The 18,369-nt window shown below is 48.2% G+C and overlaps 1 protein-coding gene across 1 annotated transcript in view; it reads left to right on the plus strand.

Annotated features, from left to right (window-relative positions):
• LOC143318584 (uncharacterized) overlaps positions 1-16,497 on the plus strand; it is a 17,386-nt gene extending 889 nt beyond the window's left edge. The window contains exons 2-5 of the mRNA XM_076727008.1: positions 7,954-8,050; positions 13,345-13,498; positions 13,864-14,015; positions 15,074-16,497. Coding sequence (XP_076583123.1) covers positions 7,954-8,050; positions 13,345-13,498; positions 13,864-14,015; positions 15,074-15,075 — 405 coding nt within the window. The 3' untranslated portion in view covers positions 15,076-16,497. The remainder of the gene's footprint in view (positions 1-7,953; positions 8,051-13,344; positions 13,499-13,863; positions 14,016-15,073) is intronic.
• Positions 16,498-18,369: the final 1,872 nt, after the last annotated feature.

The raw sequence follows: 18,369 nt of genomic DNA on the forward strand, positions 1-18,369 counted from the left end.
AAAATCTCATCGTCAGTATTTGATAATGTCTCGATGTGGAGAGTTGATTCATCTGTTTATCGTTTCTGGTCAATTTAAAGTTGCAGGTCGATCAGAGACGTTACGGATCTCTGATCTCTGATTGGTGCGGCGTGTCAGCAGCGTGCACATGCTGCATGTAGCCGCTAACAGCAAAGCATAAGATGAAGGTTCGAACTGTAAAATCCGCTTTGTGTGAAAAGTAAGGTGAAACCGGGCCGACCAATCGGCCGCCGGCTGCCGTGGATCTCTTCAGCGTCGCGGCTCGTTCAGTTTGGATCCACGCGGTCCCTCGTACGATCTGAACGACGCTGAAAATAGATTCGCTTTCAGCCCGAATGCCAGAATCCAAACCGAAGCAGCTCCACCCACCAAAACTCTAACAGCCTCCATCTGTGGCCCTGACGCCACGCCCCTATGCCATGCTCCAACGCCACGCCCATAAAGAACAGCATCAACCTGAATCAGAGCGTCCATGTTGAAACACGACGAGAAATCTGCTCAGATTCTGTTTCTCCCCCTCCTTCCTGTCCTCCTGCTCTCTGTCCTCCTTCTTTCTGTCCTCCTTCTTTCTGTCCCCCTCCTCTCTGTCCTCCTGCTCTCTGTCCTCCTTCTTTCTGTCCCCTCCTTTCTGTCCTCCTGCTCTCTGTCCTCCTTCTTTCTGTCCCCCTCCTCTCTGTCCTCCTGCTCTCTGTCCTCCTTCTTTCTGACCTCCTGCTCTCTGTCCTCCAGCTCTCTGTCCCCCTCCTCTCTGTCCTCCAGCTCTCTGTCCCCCTCCTCTCTGTCCTCCTTCTTTCTGTCCCCCTCCTCTCTGTCCTCCTGCTCTCTGTCCTCCTTCTTTCTGTCCCCTCCTTTCTGTCCTCCTGCTCTCTGTCCTCCTTCTTTCTGTCCCCCTCCTCTCTGTCCTCCTGCTCTCTGTCCTCCTTCTTTCTGACCTCCTGCTCTCTGTCCCCCTCCTCTCTGTCCTCCAGCTCTCTGTCCCCCTCCTCTCTGTCCTCCTTCTTTCTGTCCCCCTCCTCTCTGTCCTCCTGCTCTCTGTCCTCCTTCTTTCTGTCCTCCTGCTCTCTGTCCTCCTTCTTTCTGTCCCCTCCTTTCTGTCCTCCTGGTCTCTGTCCTCCTTCTTTCTGTCCCCCTCCTCTCTGTCTTCCTGCTCTCTGCCCTCCTTCTTTCTGTCCTCCTTCTTTCTGTCCCCTCCTTTCTGTCCCCCTCCTCTCTGTCCTCCTTCTTTCTGTCCCCCTCCTCTCTGTCCTCCAGCTCTCTGTCCTCCTTCTTTCTGTCCCCCTCCTCTCTGTCCTCCTCCTCTCTGTCCTCCTGCTCTCTGTCCTCCTTCTTTCTGTCCCCCTCCTCTCTGTCCTCCTGCTCTCTGTCCTCCTTCTTTCTGTCCCCTCCTTTCTGTCCTCCTGCTCTCTGTCCTCCTTCTTTCTGTCCCCCTCCTCTCTGTCCCCCTCCTCTCTGTCCTCCTGCTCTCTGTCCTCCTTCTCTCTGTCCCCCTCCTCTCTGTCCTCCTCCTCTCTGTCCCCCTCCTCTCTGTCCTCCTGCTCTCTGTCCTCCTTCTTTCTGTCCCTCTCCTCTCTGTCCCCCTCCTCTCTGTCCTCCAGCTCTCTGTCCTCCTGCTCTCTGTCCTCCTTCTTTCCGTCCCCCTCCTCTCTGTCCCCCTCCTCTCTGTCCTCCTGCTCTCTGTCCTCCTTCTTTCTGTCCCTCTCCTCTCTGTCCCCCTCCTCTCTGTCCTCCAGCTCTCTGTCCCCCTCCTCTCTGTCCTCCAGCTCTCTGTCCTCCTTCTTTCTGTCCCCCTCCTCTCTGTCCCCCTCCTCTCTGTCCTCCTGCTCTCTGTCCTCCTTCTTTCTGTCCCCCTCCTCTCTGTCCTCCTGCTCTCTGTCCTCCTTCTTTCTGTCCCCTCCTTTCTGTCCTCCTGCTCTCTGTCCTCCTGCTCTCTGTCCTCCTTCTTTCTGACCTCCTGCTCTCTGTCCTCCAGCTCTCTGTCCTCCTTCTCTCTGTCCTCCAGCTCTCTGTCCCCCTCCTCTCTGTCCTCCTTCTTTCTGTCCCCCTCCTCTCTGTCCTCCAGCTCTCTGTCCTCCTTCTTTCCGTCCCCCTCCTCTCTGTCCTCCTTCTTTCTGTCCCCCTCCTCTCTGTCCTCCAGCTCTCTGTCCTCCTGCTCTCTGTCCTCCTTCTTTCCGTCCCCCTCCTCTCTGTCCCTCTCCTCTCTGTCCCCCTCCTCTCTGTCCTCCAGCTCTCTGTCCTCCTCCTCTCTGTCCTGTCTCCATGTTGGCTGTATTTTGTCTCCAGTTCAGTCTCCGCCTGTTTAAACTGTGACGCTCCAGCTTCATGTTCTCAGAGTTGTTGGTTGGAAAAAGTGAGTGTTTGCCTTCGTCCTCTCCCTCTCCCTCCTCCTCCTCCTGTGGTGGTTCGTCCTGACTCATTCCTCCTGCTCTCCTTCCTTCAGCTCTGCTCCACTCCACTCTTCCCTCGCTGCTCCCTTCTTTCTCCCCTCGTCCTGACACAGTTTCACTCTCTTGCCAACTGATAGCTAAACTACAGTTCCCAGAGTTCAGTGCAAACACTGTGTTCTGATGTGACTGTGGACACGTTATGAAAACAGGATTCCACAGAAAGCTGCTCACTGAGCTCATGAGCCAAAAACAGCTCCCGTCTGAGTTCTTATGAAACAAGAACAAACAGTGATCCCGGTCAAAGTCCACACTGAGACCAGGACGCCTCAGACCGCCTTTCAGCTGGCGTCCACGGTCATCGTCCAGCGTGATGTCAGCAGCTCTTTGGTCACTGCCTGCTGGTCTGACGTGTCTGAAACAAGAGAGTGTAAACCTACGAGTTTGTCTGAGGGTAAAATCAAACTGTTGTTAGGTGGCGTTAAGGTGGCGTTAAGGTGGCGTTAATGTGATGTTAAGGTGGCGTTAATGTGATGTTAAGGTGGCGTTGAGGTGGTGTTAATGTGACATTAAGGTGATGTTAATGTGATGTTAAGGTGGCGTTGAGGTGGCATTAATGTGATGTTAAGGTGATGTTAATGTGATGTTAAGGTGGCGTTGAGGTGGCGTTAATGTGATGTTAAGGTGGCATTAATGTGATGTTAAGGTGATGTTAATGTGATGTTAAGGTGGTGTTAAGGTGGCGTTAATGTGATGTGAAGGTGACGTTAATGTGATGTTAAGGTGGTGTTAAGGTGGCGTTAATGTGATGTGAAGGTGACGTTAATGTGACGTTAACGTGGTGTTAAGGTGGCGTTAATGTGATGTGAAGGTGACGTTAAGGTGGTGTTAAGGTGGCGTTAATGTGATGTGAAGGTGACGTTAATGTGACGTTAACGTGGTGTTAAGGTGGCGTTAACGTGGTGTTAAGGTGGCGTTAATGTGATGTTAAGGTGGTGTTAAGGTGGCGTTAATGTGATGTTAAGGTGGTGTTAAGGTGGCGTTAATGTGATGTTAAGGTGGTGTTAAGGTGGCGTTAATGTGATGTGAAGGTGACGTTAATGTGACGTTAACGTGGTGTTAAGGTGGCAGCTTAATGAACACAGTGAAGAATGAGTATGTTTATGAGGCAGCTCACGGCTGGAGGATCACGGTCTGAACTCCTTCAGTTTGTCAGTTGGACAGCTTTGATTCAGCGTCTTCTTATCAGGACAAATTCAGAGAGAACCAAAGTCAGTTTTGGTCTCCGTGCCTCCTGACAGCTTCCTGTCTTCAAAGTTTTATGAAGATTATTTAACCCCTTCAGGTCGTAAATCATCATCAACTGTGAGTTCACTCTCTGCATGCAGACATGTGATCTGTACTGCTGCCACACTGCTGCATTCCTTCAAAATAAAAGCTTTATAAGTGTGTTTTTTAACTGTTTGCACCTGTCACTGATTGAATCCACCTGTCAGACACGATGCAGCACTGAGCAGCTCACTTTAAGCTGATGCATGCTGGGTAGATATTTTACCGGGGCAGCTTTTTGTTTAGCTGTCTGATCTTTATCTGTTCTTCCTGTAGAAGGATGATCAGCGTCTGTCTTCAGTGCAGAGTTTTGAAGCTGCTCTCAGCTGTGAAACTCAAGAACCACGTGTGGTATTTCCAGGAGCTGTGTGACATGCAGGGAGTGGATTCAGGGTCTGGTTTTGTCGGATGTGTTTTTCTGTTCTTTGGGTCTCGTGTCAAGTTCATCAGCAGATCAGTTTCAAATGTGTGTTTGTGTTGTTGTGTCAGTTTGTATTAGGCTGAATGAAATATTAACAATTAAGAGTTCTTCATTAATTAGCCTGAATGTAGATGGACAGTCTCCAGTGAAACAAGTCCAGACCAGGAGAGACAAGTCCAGACCAGGAAGGCTAAGTCAAGATCAGGAGAGACAGACCCAGAGAAGAGAGAAAGAGACGGACAATCCCTATAGAACATGCTACACACACCACGCATTGGTGAAATTTTTCCTCCGCTTTTGACCCATCCTGGTAGTCCTTCCTCCGCGGCAGGTGGGCTGCTCGGGGACCCAGTTTCCTTTGTCGTCACCATTGGTCAGTTGGTGATCTTCATGCATGTTTTTAGAGGGAGGTTTCATTTTATGGAGGATCCCCCAGGTGAACATGGGGAGAACATGCATACTGCACGCCCTCAGCACCCCAGCCCCAGATGGGAATCGAAACAGGGACCTTCTAGTTGTGAGGCGACAGTGTTGCCACTGTACCACCGTGCCACCAAATCCAGACCACCTTACCCCTCAGATGGCTCTCTGTATTCCAGTGAGTCCAGTGAGTTTAAAACCACTGCGGTCTGTGGTGGTCTGAGGTTTGTGTGCAGCTGCCCAGCAGGTATTCTCAGCTCCTGGGGAACAGTTCCAGGACAGAAGAGCAGCAGGTCAGACATGTTGACATCCTGTAGGACATTATATTAACATTTACCTGAGAGCTGTAACACCTGTCTGACAGGAAGGAAGCAGACTCACCTGTGTTTTGTCTCATGTCTCATTTTGTCTTCACTGCATCTCGTCCTCCTGGAGTTTCTGTTGCGTTGGAAGCACTCGCATAAATTTATCCCTCTTCTATCAAACTGGATGACTGGTGGCATTTCTGTGGAGTTAATGACCCCCCCAACACACACACACAGTGACGGTGAAGTTCAGAGCTATATGTAAACGCTGCTTCCTGTGCATCACTTCCTGTCGAGCGGCTGCAGGTGTTTAGGCAGTCTGCTGAGGCTTTAAATAAATTATTATCGAAACAAGAGAATCTCACCGTCCTTGAAGATGTCCCAGGGGTCCTTGGGGACGTTTCTCGCAGTTTGACTCATTCTTATTTTAGTCTCTTTTGGCTGCTGTTTGCCTTCTGAAGATGACGCGTTTCTTCCTGATCTATAATAATATTCATTATGAATTCAAGTGAGGAGCTCTGAACAGTGTTACCTCAGTACATCAGTAGTAGTGTTAGTGCACAGTGTACACTGCATGTTGCAGTGGTATTAGCAGTGTCTCAGGGTGAGGACATTTGTTTGGACTGTTCCTTTAAGTACAGGACTCTGTTTAGAGTGTTGATCTAACTTTAACCGCCGCGTTCAGTGAAAGGAATGTTTGTAAAAGCTGCTCTCAGCGTCGAGTCCTGTTTTCAATCACCAGCTCAGCTCTGGGAGCGGACAGCCTGGTCTGGCCTGGCTTCGTTCTAGTCTGGCCTGGCCTGGCCTGGCACATCGTGGCCCAGATGCGAATCCCTCAAAGCAGCTCATCATCCACATCATGTTTGGTGGATGCTGGACCAGAGGAGGGTGAGTCTCAGTGCGGCTGCTGGTTGTTTCTTGGGTTAAAGACGTGGTCGAGGAGCAAGTCTCATTTCCTACATGCTGTAACATCCCTGAAGGCACCTCTCGCCTCCTGTCGATTAACATGTTCCAGGATCCTTGAGGAGGTGGATCTAGTGGCTCTTGAGGGGGGGGTTGATAAAAATCTAAAATAACCAGAAAACAAAAAATCAAAGTTTTATCAAAGGTGGTGAGAACGCGACTAAAACCTGAGAAGGTTTGACTCCAAGTGACAAACGAGTCCTCCACAAGCCCTCGTTCTGCAAGACTGCACTGAGACATGAACGTCCCCCTGTACTCCACCTGTACTCCGCCTGTACTCTGACTGTACTCTGACTGTACTCCACCTGTACTCCGCCTGTACTCTGACTGTACTCTGACTGTACTCCACCTGTACTCTGACTGTACTCCACCTGTACTCTGACTGTACTCTGACTGTACTCTGACTGTACTCCACCTGTACTCTGACTGTACTCTGACTGTACTCCACCTGTACTCTGACTGTACTCCACCTGTACTCTGACTGTACTCCCCCTGTACTCTGACTGTACTCCACCTGTACTCTGACTGTACTCCTGCTGTACTCCACCTGTACTCTGACTGTACTCCACCTGTACTCTGACTGTACTCCCCCTGTACTCTGACTGTACTCTGACTGTACTCCACCTGTACTCTGACTGTACTCCACCTGTACTCTGACTGTACTCCTGCTGTACTCCACCTGTACTCCTGCTGTACTCCACCTGTACTCCCGCTGTACTCTGACTGTACTCCACCTGTACTCCCCCTGTACTCTGACTGTGCTCCTGCTGTACTCCTGCTGTACTCCACCTGTACTCCCGCTGTACTCCGACTGTACTCCACCTGTACTCTGACTGTACTCCTGCTGTACTCCACCTGTACTCCCGCTGTACTCCGACTGTACTCCACCTGTACTCTGACTGTACTCCTGCTGTACTCTTGCTGTACTCCAACTGTACTCCACCTGTACTCCGACTGTACTCCTGCTCTACTCCACCTGTACTCCGACTGTTCCAGGATCCTTGAGGAGGTGGATCTAGTGGCTCTTGAGGGGGGGTTGATAAAAATCTAAAATAACCAGAAAACAAAAAATCAAAGTTTTATCAAAGGTGGTGAGAACGCGACTAAAACCTGAGAAGGTTTGACTCCAAGTGACAAACGAGTCCTCCACAAGCCCTCGTTCTGCAAGACTGCACTGAGACATGAACGTCCCCCTGTACTCCACCTGTACTCCGCCTGTACTCTGACTGTACTCTGACTGTACTCCACCTGTACTCTGACTGTACTCCCCCTGTACTCCACCTGTACTCTGACTGTACTCCCCCTGTACTCCACCTGTACTCTGACTGTACTCCACCTGTACTCCCCCTGTACTCCACCTGTACTCTGACTGTACTCTGACTGTACTCCACCTGTACTCTGACTGTACTCCTGCTGTACTCCACCTGTACTCTGACTGTACTCTGACTGTACTCCACCTGTACTCTGACTGTACTCCTGCTGTACTCCACCTGTACTCCCCCTGTACTCCGACTGTACTCTGACTGTGCTCCTGCTGTACTCCACCTGTACTCTGACTGTACTCCTGCTGTACTCCACCTGTACTCCCCCTGTACTCCACCTGTACTCCTGCTGTACTCTTGCTGTACTCCGACTGTACTCCTGCTCTACTCCACCTGTACTCCGACTGTACTCCTGCTGTACTCCGACTGTACTCCACCTGTACTCCTGCTGTACTCCACCTGTACCCTGACTGTACTCCACCTGTAACCCTGCTGTACTCCGAAGTTCTCTGACTGTACTCCGGCTGTACTCCACCTGTGGCACAGCTGTGTCACAGTTTCAGTGTCCACAGGGAATGTTTATTTTTCCATCTTCAGCTTCTGCTGAAACTACCTGAAGCTGAGAATACTTGTGTACTTTTAGTGCTGATACTTTAACTCCACAAAGAATACTTGTGTACTTTTAGTACTGATACTTTAACTACCTGAAGCTGAGAATACTTGTGTACTTTTACTGCTGTGTCTGTGTGGAAACACCCTGCAGCCTGTGGGCTCAGCAGTCAAACCTTTAACCTTAATCCGTCTCTCACTGACATGTTTTCTCTCCGGGGTGTGTTTGTTTCGTGCCGCAGGTCATCCTGAACGGGAACATCAGCGTCCTGCAGGAGACCATCGAGCAGCTCCGTCAGGCGGAGGCCAACCTCACCGCCCAGCTGAGCCTGCAGGAAGGTAACGCTCGCTCTGTAGGAAAAACTCTGTCGCTGCCATGAAAGGAGACTTTCTCAGCGAGCTGCCGGCGGTATTCTTAGCTGCGTTTTCCCCCCTGTTACCATGACGACCTGTGAGTCACAGTAAACAAACACACGATTGGCTGGATGAAAGGAGCGTTTTCTGCTCCGAGGGAGAGAGAGCCTCCTTCAATTATGGCAAAGAATCAAAAACCACAAATATAAAAACGAGGCCCAGTTCCACGTTAGAGTTTAAGATTGAAGCAAAAAGTAAAGGAAAGAGAAAAAAACGAGGAAAAACAGAAGGAAAGATTCAGAAAACAAGGAAAGAAAGAAGACTTCAGGACGAAAGACAGAAGACAATTTCTGAATAAGATGAAGGCGACAAAAGAAGAGAGAGAAACAGGAAATGGAAGGAAAAGAGGAAAGAAATGAGAGGAAGCAGAAAATGAACAGAGGAAGGAAAAAAGCACACAAGAAAACAGAAAGAAAGAAAGATAGAAACCTTCCTGCATTAAGGAGGAAGGAAACAAAGAATGAAGGTAGCAAGGCAAAAAGGGAAGTAAGGAAAAGGGACAGATGAAGGAAAGGAAACAGGGAGGAAGAAAATAAGATAAAAGAAGCAATAATGGAGGAATTAACAGAAGAAGAAGAGGAAGAAGAGGACGAAGAAGGGCAGGAAGTAGGAAGGTTAAAAGAGTTTTTATTTTTCTACATTTATCTGACAGCTTTCACATTTTTACATGAAAACATATGAAGAGTTTCTAAAATCTGCCATTTTCTGATAAACTGAACTCAGATCAGACGAATGCAGCTGAAAGTCCATTAATCAATCAATGGACTGACCATCAATCAGATCAATCAATTCAGCTTTGACCTGAATGAAAGACAATCGAACGAGATCAGAGACAAGAGGACAGCAGGGGACACTTTACTGCATGCAGTACTTCTACTTTAATACGACGGCAGTAATGTTGAAGTAAAAATGTAAAATTAGAAAGTAAAGCAGTGCAAGAGTTTGTTCAGGTGAGTAATTCCTCTGAACTGCAGTAACTGTCAGACACATGCAGTACATCACAAAGTACTGCAGTAAAGTCAGGTACTTCACATACGTCACGTTTTAAACTCCTGAACCTCGTGATGATGAAGGTGCAGCATCATAGCTGCTCCTCCTCACCTGGTGTTTGGAAGTGAACCTGTTCAGTCATTCAGGTGTGAGGAGGAGGAGGAGGAGGAGGAGGTGAGTAAGGACATGAGGTTATTTAACCTGCTTTCAACAAAAATCTAGATGTTTTAGTAGCAAGTATAATGTTCTGTCTTGTTTAAAAAATGAACCTAAAGACAATTTTTACTGCCAAACGCGAGGCGAACAAGCCGTTTGCAGCGAGCGACGAAGAGTGAAAACAGGAAGCGCGGCCTGACGGAGAAACGCTGGAATGACGCCGACTTCCTGCTCTGAACAGTCGGAGGAAAGTGATGAATTCCTGTCTGAGGCAGATATGAGAGACGCATTGTGTTCAGCTGATAAACATCAGTGAGTCACCTCTGTTACTGCGGCACGAGTACAAATACTGCACTGTGGAAGTACTGCGGCCCTGCATTCAGGGTCTGAAGTACTCATTACGCACGATGACGATGGATTACGGATTTGTCATTGGGATGTTACTCCTGATGAGTTCTTGGCATCATGGTGGACTCGGAGCAGGTGGACGTGATGTCTCTTTCATCCGGTTTGAGACGCACTGACCAATAGGAGCTCAGAGCTCTTCACCTGTAGTCAAGGTGAGCTGACAGAGGGACGATGCTGCTGAGGGAGAGACAGCGAGGATCAAACACGTCGCCTCAGACGCCATGTTTGTTTACATTCCTGTTCCAGGAAGTCAGTCAGCTCCTCCTTCCTGATGACATCACACAGGATGTGAAAGACGGAGAGCTGTGATTGGTCAGGGACCCACATGGTTCTCGTTGTGGGAAGAATTTCTGTTTCTATAATGTGTGATCTGACAGACGCCCAAACAGCCAACGAGTTGTGTGTCTCTACTCGGAGCTGGTCCCGGCGGACGCCTTCTGATCTCACTGAGGCTGAATCTGATCCAGAATCTGCTCACAAACAGGCTCGAGTACAGAAAACAGGAGAGCTGGCAGCTGGAATCATTCCTGACATAACAAACGCCGATAAGACGGAACGTTCCTGAGAGATTCATACGAAGCAGATCTGAACCAACCTGATCCTCCTCTGCTCCCAGGACGCCCTAGTTACTGTCGCTATGTGGGACAACTTTCAGTCAACAGCATCTTTGTAAAAGTTTAGTCTTCACCTTCGTCTGTTGATGGCGCTTCACTTGCAGAGACACACACACACAGACACACACAGACAGACACACACAGACAGACACACACAGACAGACACAGACACACACAGACAGACAGACACAGACAGACAGACAGACACACACAGACAGACAGACACAGACAGACACACACAGACAGACAGACACAGACAGACACACACAGACAGACACACACAGACACACACAGACAGACAGACACAGACAGACACAGACACACACAGACAGACACACACAGACAGACACAGACACACACAGACAGACACACACAGACAGACACAGACACACACAGACAGACACACACAGACACACACAGACAGACACACACAGACACAGACACACACAGACACACACAGACACAGACACACACAGACAGACACACACAGACAGACACAGACACACACAGACAGACACACACAGACAGACACAGACAGACACACACAGACAGACACACACAGACACACACAGACAGACAGACACACACAGACACAGACACACACAGACAGACACACACAGACACACACAGACAGACAGACACACACAGACACAGACACACACAGACAGACACACACAGACACACACACACAGACACACACAGACACACACAGACAGACACACACAGACAGACACACACAGACACACACAGACAGACAGACACACACAGACACAGACACACACAGACAGACACAGACAGACACACACAGACACACACAGACACAGACACACACAGACAGACACACACAGACAGACAGACACACACAGACAGACACAGACAGACACACACACACAGACAGACACAGACAGACACACGCAGACAGACACAGACACACACAGACAGACAGACACACACAGACACAGACACACACAGACAGACACACACAGACAGACACACACAGACACACACAGACAGACAGACACACACAGACACAGACACACACAGACAGACACACACAGACAGACAGACACACACAGACACAGACACACACAGACACACACAGACAGACAGACACACACAGACACACACAGACAGACAGACACACACAGACACACACACACAGACACACACACACACACACACACACACAGACACAGACAGACACACACAGACACACACACACAGACAGACACACACAGACAGACAGACACACACAGACACACACACACAGACACACACAGACACACAGACACACACAGACACAGACACACACAGACACACACAGACAGACACAGACACACACAGACACACACAGACAGACACACACAGACACACACAGACAGACAGACACACACACACAGACACACACACACAGACACACAGACACACACAGACAGACAGACACACACAGACAGACACAGACACACACAGACAGACAGACACAGACACACACAGACAGACAGACACAGACACACACACACAGACAGACAGACACAGACACACACACACAGACAGACAGACACAGACACACACAGACAGACAGACACACACAGACAGACACAGACAGACACACACAGACACAGACACACACAGACAGACACAGACAGACACACACAGACAGACACAGACACACACAGACAGACACACACAGACACACACAGACAGACAGACACACACAGACACAGACACACACAGACAGACACACACAGACACACACACACAGACACACACAGACAGACACAGACAGACACACACAGACAGACACAGACACACACAGACAGACACACACAGACACACACAGACAGACAGACACACACAGACACAGACACACACAGACAGACACACACAGACACACACACACAGACACACACAGACAGACACAGACACACAGAGACACACACAGACAGACAGACACACACAGACACAGACAGACAGACACACACAGACACACACAGACACACACAGACAGACAGACACAGACACACACAGACAGACACAGACACACACACACAGACAGACACAGACACACACAGACAGACAGACACAGACACACACAGACAGACACACACACACACACACAGACAGACACACACACACACACACACAGACACACACAGACACACACACACACACAGACAGACACACACACACACACAGACAGACACACACAGACACACACAGACAGACACACACAGACAGACAGACACACACAGACACACACAGACACACACAGACAGACAGACACAGACACACACAGACAGACACACACAGACACACACAGACAGACAGACACAGACACACACAGACAGACACACACAGACAGACAGACACAGACACACACAGACAGACAGACACACACACAGACACAGACACACACAGACAGACACACACAGACAGACAGACAGACAGACACAGACACACACACACAGACAGACACACACAGACAGACAGACACACACACAGACACAGACACACACACACAGACAGACACACACACACACACACACACACACAGACGGACGTTCGGTCACTGACGTTCGGTCACTGACGTGTAGAGGAGGCCGTCTCCATCTTTGCGCTGTGGTTTTTGTGAACCGGCTTCAGTTTTGTGTTGTTCTATGAAGAAGCTGATCTACGGAAGCTGAGAGGGGCCACGCTCTCGAGACAACAAAGCTTGTTTTCTAGTAATACTGTGTTAATTCCTCCGGTTATTGAGATAACGAGGTCATTTCTGACGAGGAAGTGCTCAACCAAGTCTGGATCCTAACGGCTGACGTAAAGGTGTTAACGAGCCTGCGGCGCGGCGTGGTGACCCCACAGACCTCCAGACACCTGCTGACTGGAAGCCAAACGTTCATCAACACATTTATGGCGCAGCTGATCCAGCAGGGTGTCGTAACGCGTCACAGCCACTTTAAAAAGGCACCTTGGATAAAACCAAGCGGTGAGGTCAGGTTTGTTTCAGTTGTAAAGACGACGGTGACTCAGCAGGTTGTCTGTTTGTATCTTCAGATCACATCGAGGCCCTGCAGCAGAACGTGACCCAGAACATCCACCAGACCACGTCCTGCTACAGCCTGAAGGCTGCAGCCGAGAGCCAGATGCTGGCAGCTCAGAGTCAGACGAAAGCCTGCGAGTCCGGACAGCAGTACCTGCAGAAACAGCTGTGAGTGAGCAGGTCCTCTTCAGTCCATTCACACCAGAGTCCCACTGTGCAGGCAGCTGGTCATCACTGGCTGCAGGGACAGGACGTCTTATAGACAGACAGACAGATGTTTTACTACCCATTGACTTTAATCTGTTTGACACAGAAAAATGATAGCGTCATAAAAATGTGTTTAAAAAACATGTAAGAGCGTTGAGCTGCTCGCCGTGGCGTCTGCAGTCACCGCAGCCTCTGAACAGCTCGTGATGTCAAACATGTTTAAAGACATTTATTAAAGAGGTTCAAACAGACAAACAAGGACAGAAGCACAGTTTTCTTACGTCGGTCTGTTCTCTGATGGACGTCCTGTGTTTGTGTCTTTACAGTCAGAAGTGTAAAGACGTGGACTCTGAAGCTCGTCAGCAGACACAGACGCCCGATGCCTCCTCCAGACTTCCCCCCACTGGTGCCGCCTCGCCGCTCACTGGCGTTCCTGCGCTGACGCTGCTCGTCTGCGGCGCTCTGCATCTGCTAACCTGTGAGTATCCTCGCAGTGGTCATCAGCGTCTCCTGATCACAAGCTGACAGTTGAATGTCAAAGCACTGAAACGTCTTTCAGAATCCAGCATCAACAACAAAACATCAATAAATGAGGCTGACAGAAGCTTTCGATTTGGTGGTTCAGACGAGAGGTCAGTCAAGATGTCGCCTCGTGTCGTCGTCTCTGATTGGTTGAAGAAAACAGGAAGTTACAGCCTGGCAGAGAGCAGTGAAACATCCTGTGATGTGAACGTAGGCAGAGCAGCAGGTGATTAGTGGCCTCTTTAGGTTGAATCAGGACCTTTCAGGTGTGTTGGACAGTGAGCGGCTCCACCTGCTGGTTACACAAGAGAAGGATTCAGAAAGGTGGAAAACTCACAAATCACCAAAATAAATACATCACTTGCAGTACATTAAACTACAGATACTGCATCCTGTGTGTATTAATACACAGACGTTCAGGAAGAATCGAGTACAACGTGAACAGAGAAAGAAAATGTGACGATTTATTCCAGTTGACAGACACAGAGAGAGAGAGACAGACAGACAGGCAGACAGACAGACGGGGAGAGAGAGAGAGACAGACAGACAGACAGAAAGACAGACAGACAGACAGACAGACAGACGGGGAGAGAGAGAGAGACAGACAGACAGACAGACGGGGAGAGAGAGACAGACAGACAGACAGACAGACAGACAGACAGACAGACGGGGAGAGAGAGACAGACAGACAGACAGACAGAAAGACAGACAGAGAGACAGACAGACAGACGGGGAGAGAGAGAGAGACAGACAGACAGACAGGCAGACAGACAGACAGACGGACAGAGAGACAGACAGAGAGACAGACAGACAGACAGACGGACAGAGAGACAGACAGACAGACAGACAGGCAGACAGACGGATAGACAGACTCCATCATACCAGAAACAACACAAAACTACACCAGCAATAAGACAAATGCATGAAGGTTTGATGATGTCAGTGGTCAGGGGCGGGGCTTCAACACTAACAGACAGTCTAAACGTACTTAAGTGCGTGTCATTGTGTTTTCAGGAGTGCGGAGAGGCGTCGACCTGTCGAACCACGGCGACCCCTGTGGTCCAGGACGGGGACGGAGCCCGGACGGACTGAACGACTGCTGTACAAAACAGATCGCCATGGAGATGCTGACGTGTCACGCTGTCGTATGATGAATGATTGGACACAAATTTTGCTTTGACTTGAACAGCTGAGACATGGACTGACTGATTTGAAACTGCTTTGACTTTTAGCTTCGTCACCTCAGATATTCAGCTTTTAGAGCCGCTTTGCTTCCAGACCGCCATCGCGTCAAAGTCCGCTTACACAGACTCAAACTTACTGCAGAGACAAAATTCATCAATGTCCCTGTCCACAAAGGCTCCGTGCTACATTCAGGGACATTAGATGATGAGAGAATCAGCTGCCGAACAGAGAAACAAGTTCACCTCCTCACCAAAGATCGTCTTTACAAAGAGTGTTTCTGTTTGAGCAGCAGCTCGTGAACATTTCCACTGATCTGTGGATAAACGTCAGAGAAACAGTGAAAATTGTCCTCAGGCCCAAAGTGACGTCGTCCCATATTCATCAAACTGTGCAGTAAAACACGCTGGAATCAGAATCATCAGGCCGCCTTTTCTTATGTCCAAACCCGAGGTGCTGGTCCGTGGACGGACTGTCCGTCACTGCAGAGGACATTCGATTATCCCGATGATTCAAATTCACCACGATCAGTGAGTGTTTTTTCATCGTGACATGTAATCAAACTTCAAACCCAGAGGATCAATTTACTGTCACAACAGAAAAGCAGCAGATATTTCGTATTTTTGCAAAACAAATGACCAACGACTGTTTGATTATCAAAGCAGCTGCTGACAGATTATCAGCTGTAACTTCATTTTGGTTGTGATTTTCTGGTTTTGGTCAACCTTCAGTGATGGATTCACTGATGGATTCTCTCTCTGCAGGAAGTGACTGATTAAAACCAATCAATCGATCTCAGAACTCATTTCTAAATTTCACTTCAATCTGGTCTGAGCCTGAACCACGTGTTACTGTGAGGACAGCAGGTCATCCCAGCATGCACTGGGCTCAGCAGCGCCCTCTGGAGTCTGAGCGGGGACGAACAAGGAGGAGAACCAACAGCTGATATTTATTGATTTTCCTCACACATATTTTCTAATCAGGCTTCCCCATCAGTCCACCAGTCAGTCGTTAATGATTTAACCCTTATCTTATCAAAGAGACCACCAAATGATGAACAGCTGATCCAGAGTCAGGTGTGAACGGGCTCAAAGTGTGAATGACTTCTGTCTGTCGACGTTTTCATTGTTTCTACCTGTTCAACAACAACCATCGAAGCTGACCAATGACTTCTAGAAGCTTCTATCTAATTTAGAAGGCGGGGGGGTCATGACAATAATAAACCTGAAGAGTTTTGACAATGTTTTCTTTGTCCTGATTTACCAAGATTTACCAAGCTTAAGGTTTAGAAGACGTAAGGTGCACACACACACACACAATCCCTCATGTTCTATCACACTTTTCATGTCTTCAGTACTGATTTCCAATGATGGTCAGAAATAGATAAAACACTGACTGAGAAGGTGTGTGTGTGCAACCATTAAGTCCTACCATCAGGATTCTCGTTTAGAATCACCAACATTTTGAAACGGCCGTTTCAAACGTTTAAGCCGTTTAAACCCACTGCTGACAGTCAGAGGAAAGTACGTTAAAACTGCAATACAGTAGAGAAAACCTGTCAAATATACACTTCTGAAAACTGAGTGTATTTAACGGCTCTCGACCTTGAACTGCTGATTCTTAACACGCATTAAAATTGGCGGATTTGTGAACGTAGTTCGGAGGACTGAACACTTTTTACGTAACACAATCGTAGTTTCGGTAAAAAAAAAAAAAAAAAAAAAAAAAAAATACAGTCAACTGTCACCAAACCGCCACCATTTTACATTTACAGCAAAATACGACAAACTAAAATTTCAATCCAAGATGTTCTCAAAAGCTTCTAGGACAGAAGTTTCAACTTTAGCCGCCATGACGGACTCCAGCACTGACGAAGACATTAGCGTTAGCAAAGCGTTAGCTAGCAAACAAGCTAAAATTAGCAGCTAAACAGCGTTAGCCGCCGCCTGCCCCGCCTGTTCTGATTACCGTTGGCTTGGTAGCTCGCTGTGCAGGTAATTGATTAGCTATTAGCTGTGAATCAGCTGCACGGTGTCAGTTTTCCGAATGAACACACACGATGAATCGGTGAGAACGTACCGGCGCAGCGGGTCCGTGGCTGTCATCGTTTAAAGCAACTATCTCGTCACGAAATTGAGGATTTAACCGACGAACAGCTCCGGTGTTCCCACCTGCGTCCACTTCACCGGACATTTCAAAATAAATGCTTATTGTCTGCAGCCACTTTTAACTTTATTAAATAGTTCCGACGTGTTTATATACAAAACTTAAAGTCACCGTGTGTGAAACTTCAGGGTTTCCTGGAATCAAAATGTTTGCAGTTTATGGGCTCATCAGACGGACACGTGACCACAGGTAACGCCACACTATAGATTCACACTATAGATTTGAGTTTAATAAAAATGTATTTAAAATGACTTCCGGGTGGATTTATTGTGAAATGAAGCAATGATCTCTTTTTATTGTTTCTCCTGCTGGAGAAACTGTAACCGATCCATAAAGTTGTTCTTGTTCATTTAATTTTATTTATTTAATATCTTTAAAACAAACGACAATACTTGACGGCCGACACCGGAAGCACGTAGTCAACCGGGAAGTGACGTGGTAAACGTGTCCGTTCTGTGTGTTTTCACGGGGCGAATGTGATTTCTTAGTTTTAAAGCACTTCAAGCGGTAATTCCTGTCTGAAACGTGCTGTACAACATTATTAGTGTTATTATTGGAAAGACCTGAGTCTTCATCACTTACCGGCTGCAGCTGATATTCAAATTCTTCACATATTTCTTCTTGATGAATGCTTTCTATATTCCCTGCTTTTATTGCTTTTATTATTATTTTCTTTCTTCATTCATTCTTAATAGACCTTTTGAAGACATTTACTGTGATCATATGTCCTGTATAAACTGATTTCTTTGAATTGGATTGACTGTGCTGGTTGTCTGGTTAGGCTGAGGTGATCAAACACCTGCTCAGGGTCAGCACAGGAGGTGGACGACTTGGACTCAGGGACGGTCTTGTGGAGCTCAGCTGATGTAATACAGGAGAATTTTCCCATGAATCCATGTGTGTTCAGTCTGAAATGTTGTGTCTTTGTGTGCTACAGCGGGCCGGACAGACAGACAGACAGA

This window comes from Chaetodon auriga, chromosome 3 (assembly GCF_051107435.1).
Source record: "Chaetodon auriga isolate fChaAug3 chromosome 3, fChaAug3.hap1, whole genome shotgun sequence".
In the NCBI taxonomy this organism is placed as follows: domain Eukaryota; kingdom Metazoa; phylum Chordata; class Actinopteri; order Chaetodontiformes; family Chaetodontidae; genus Chaetodon; species Chaetodon auriga.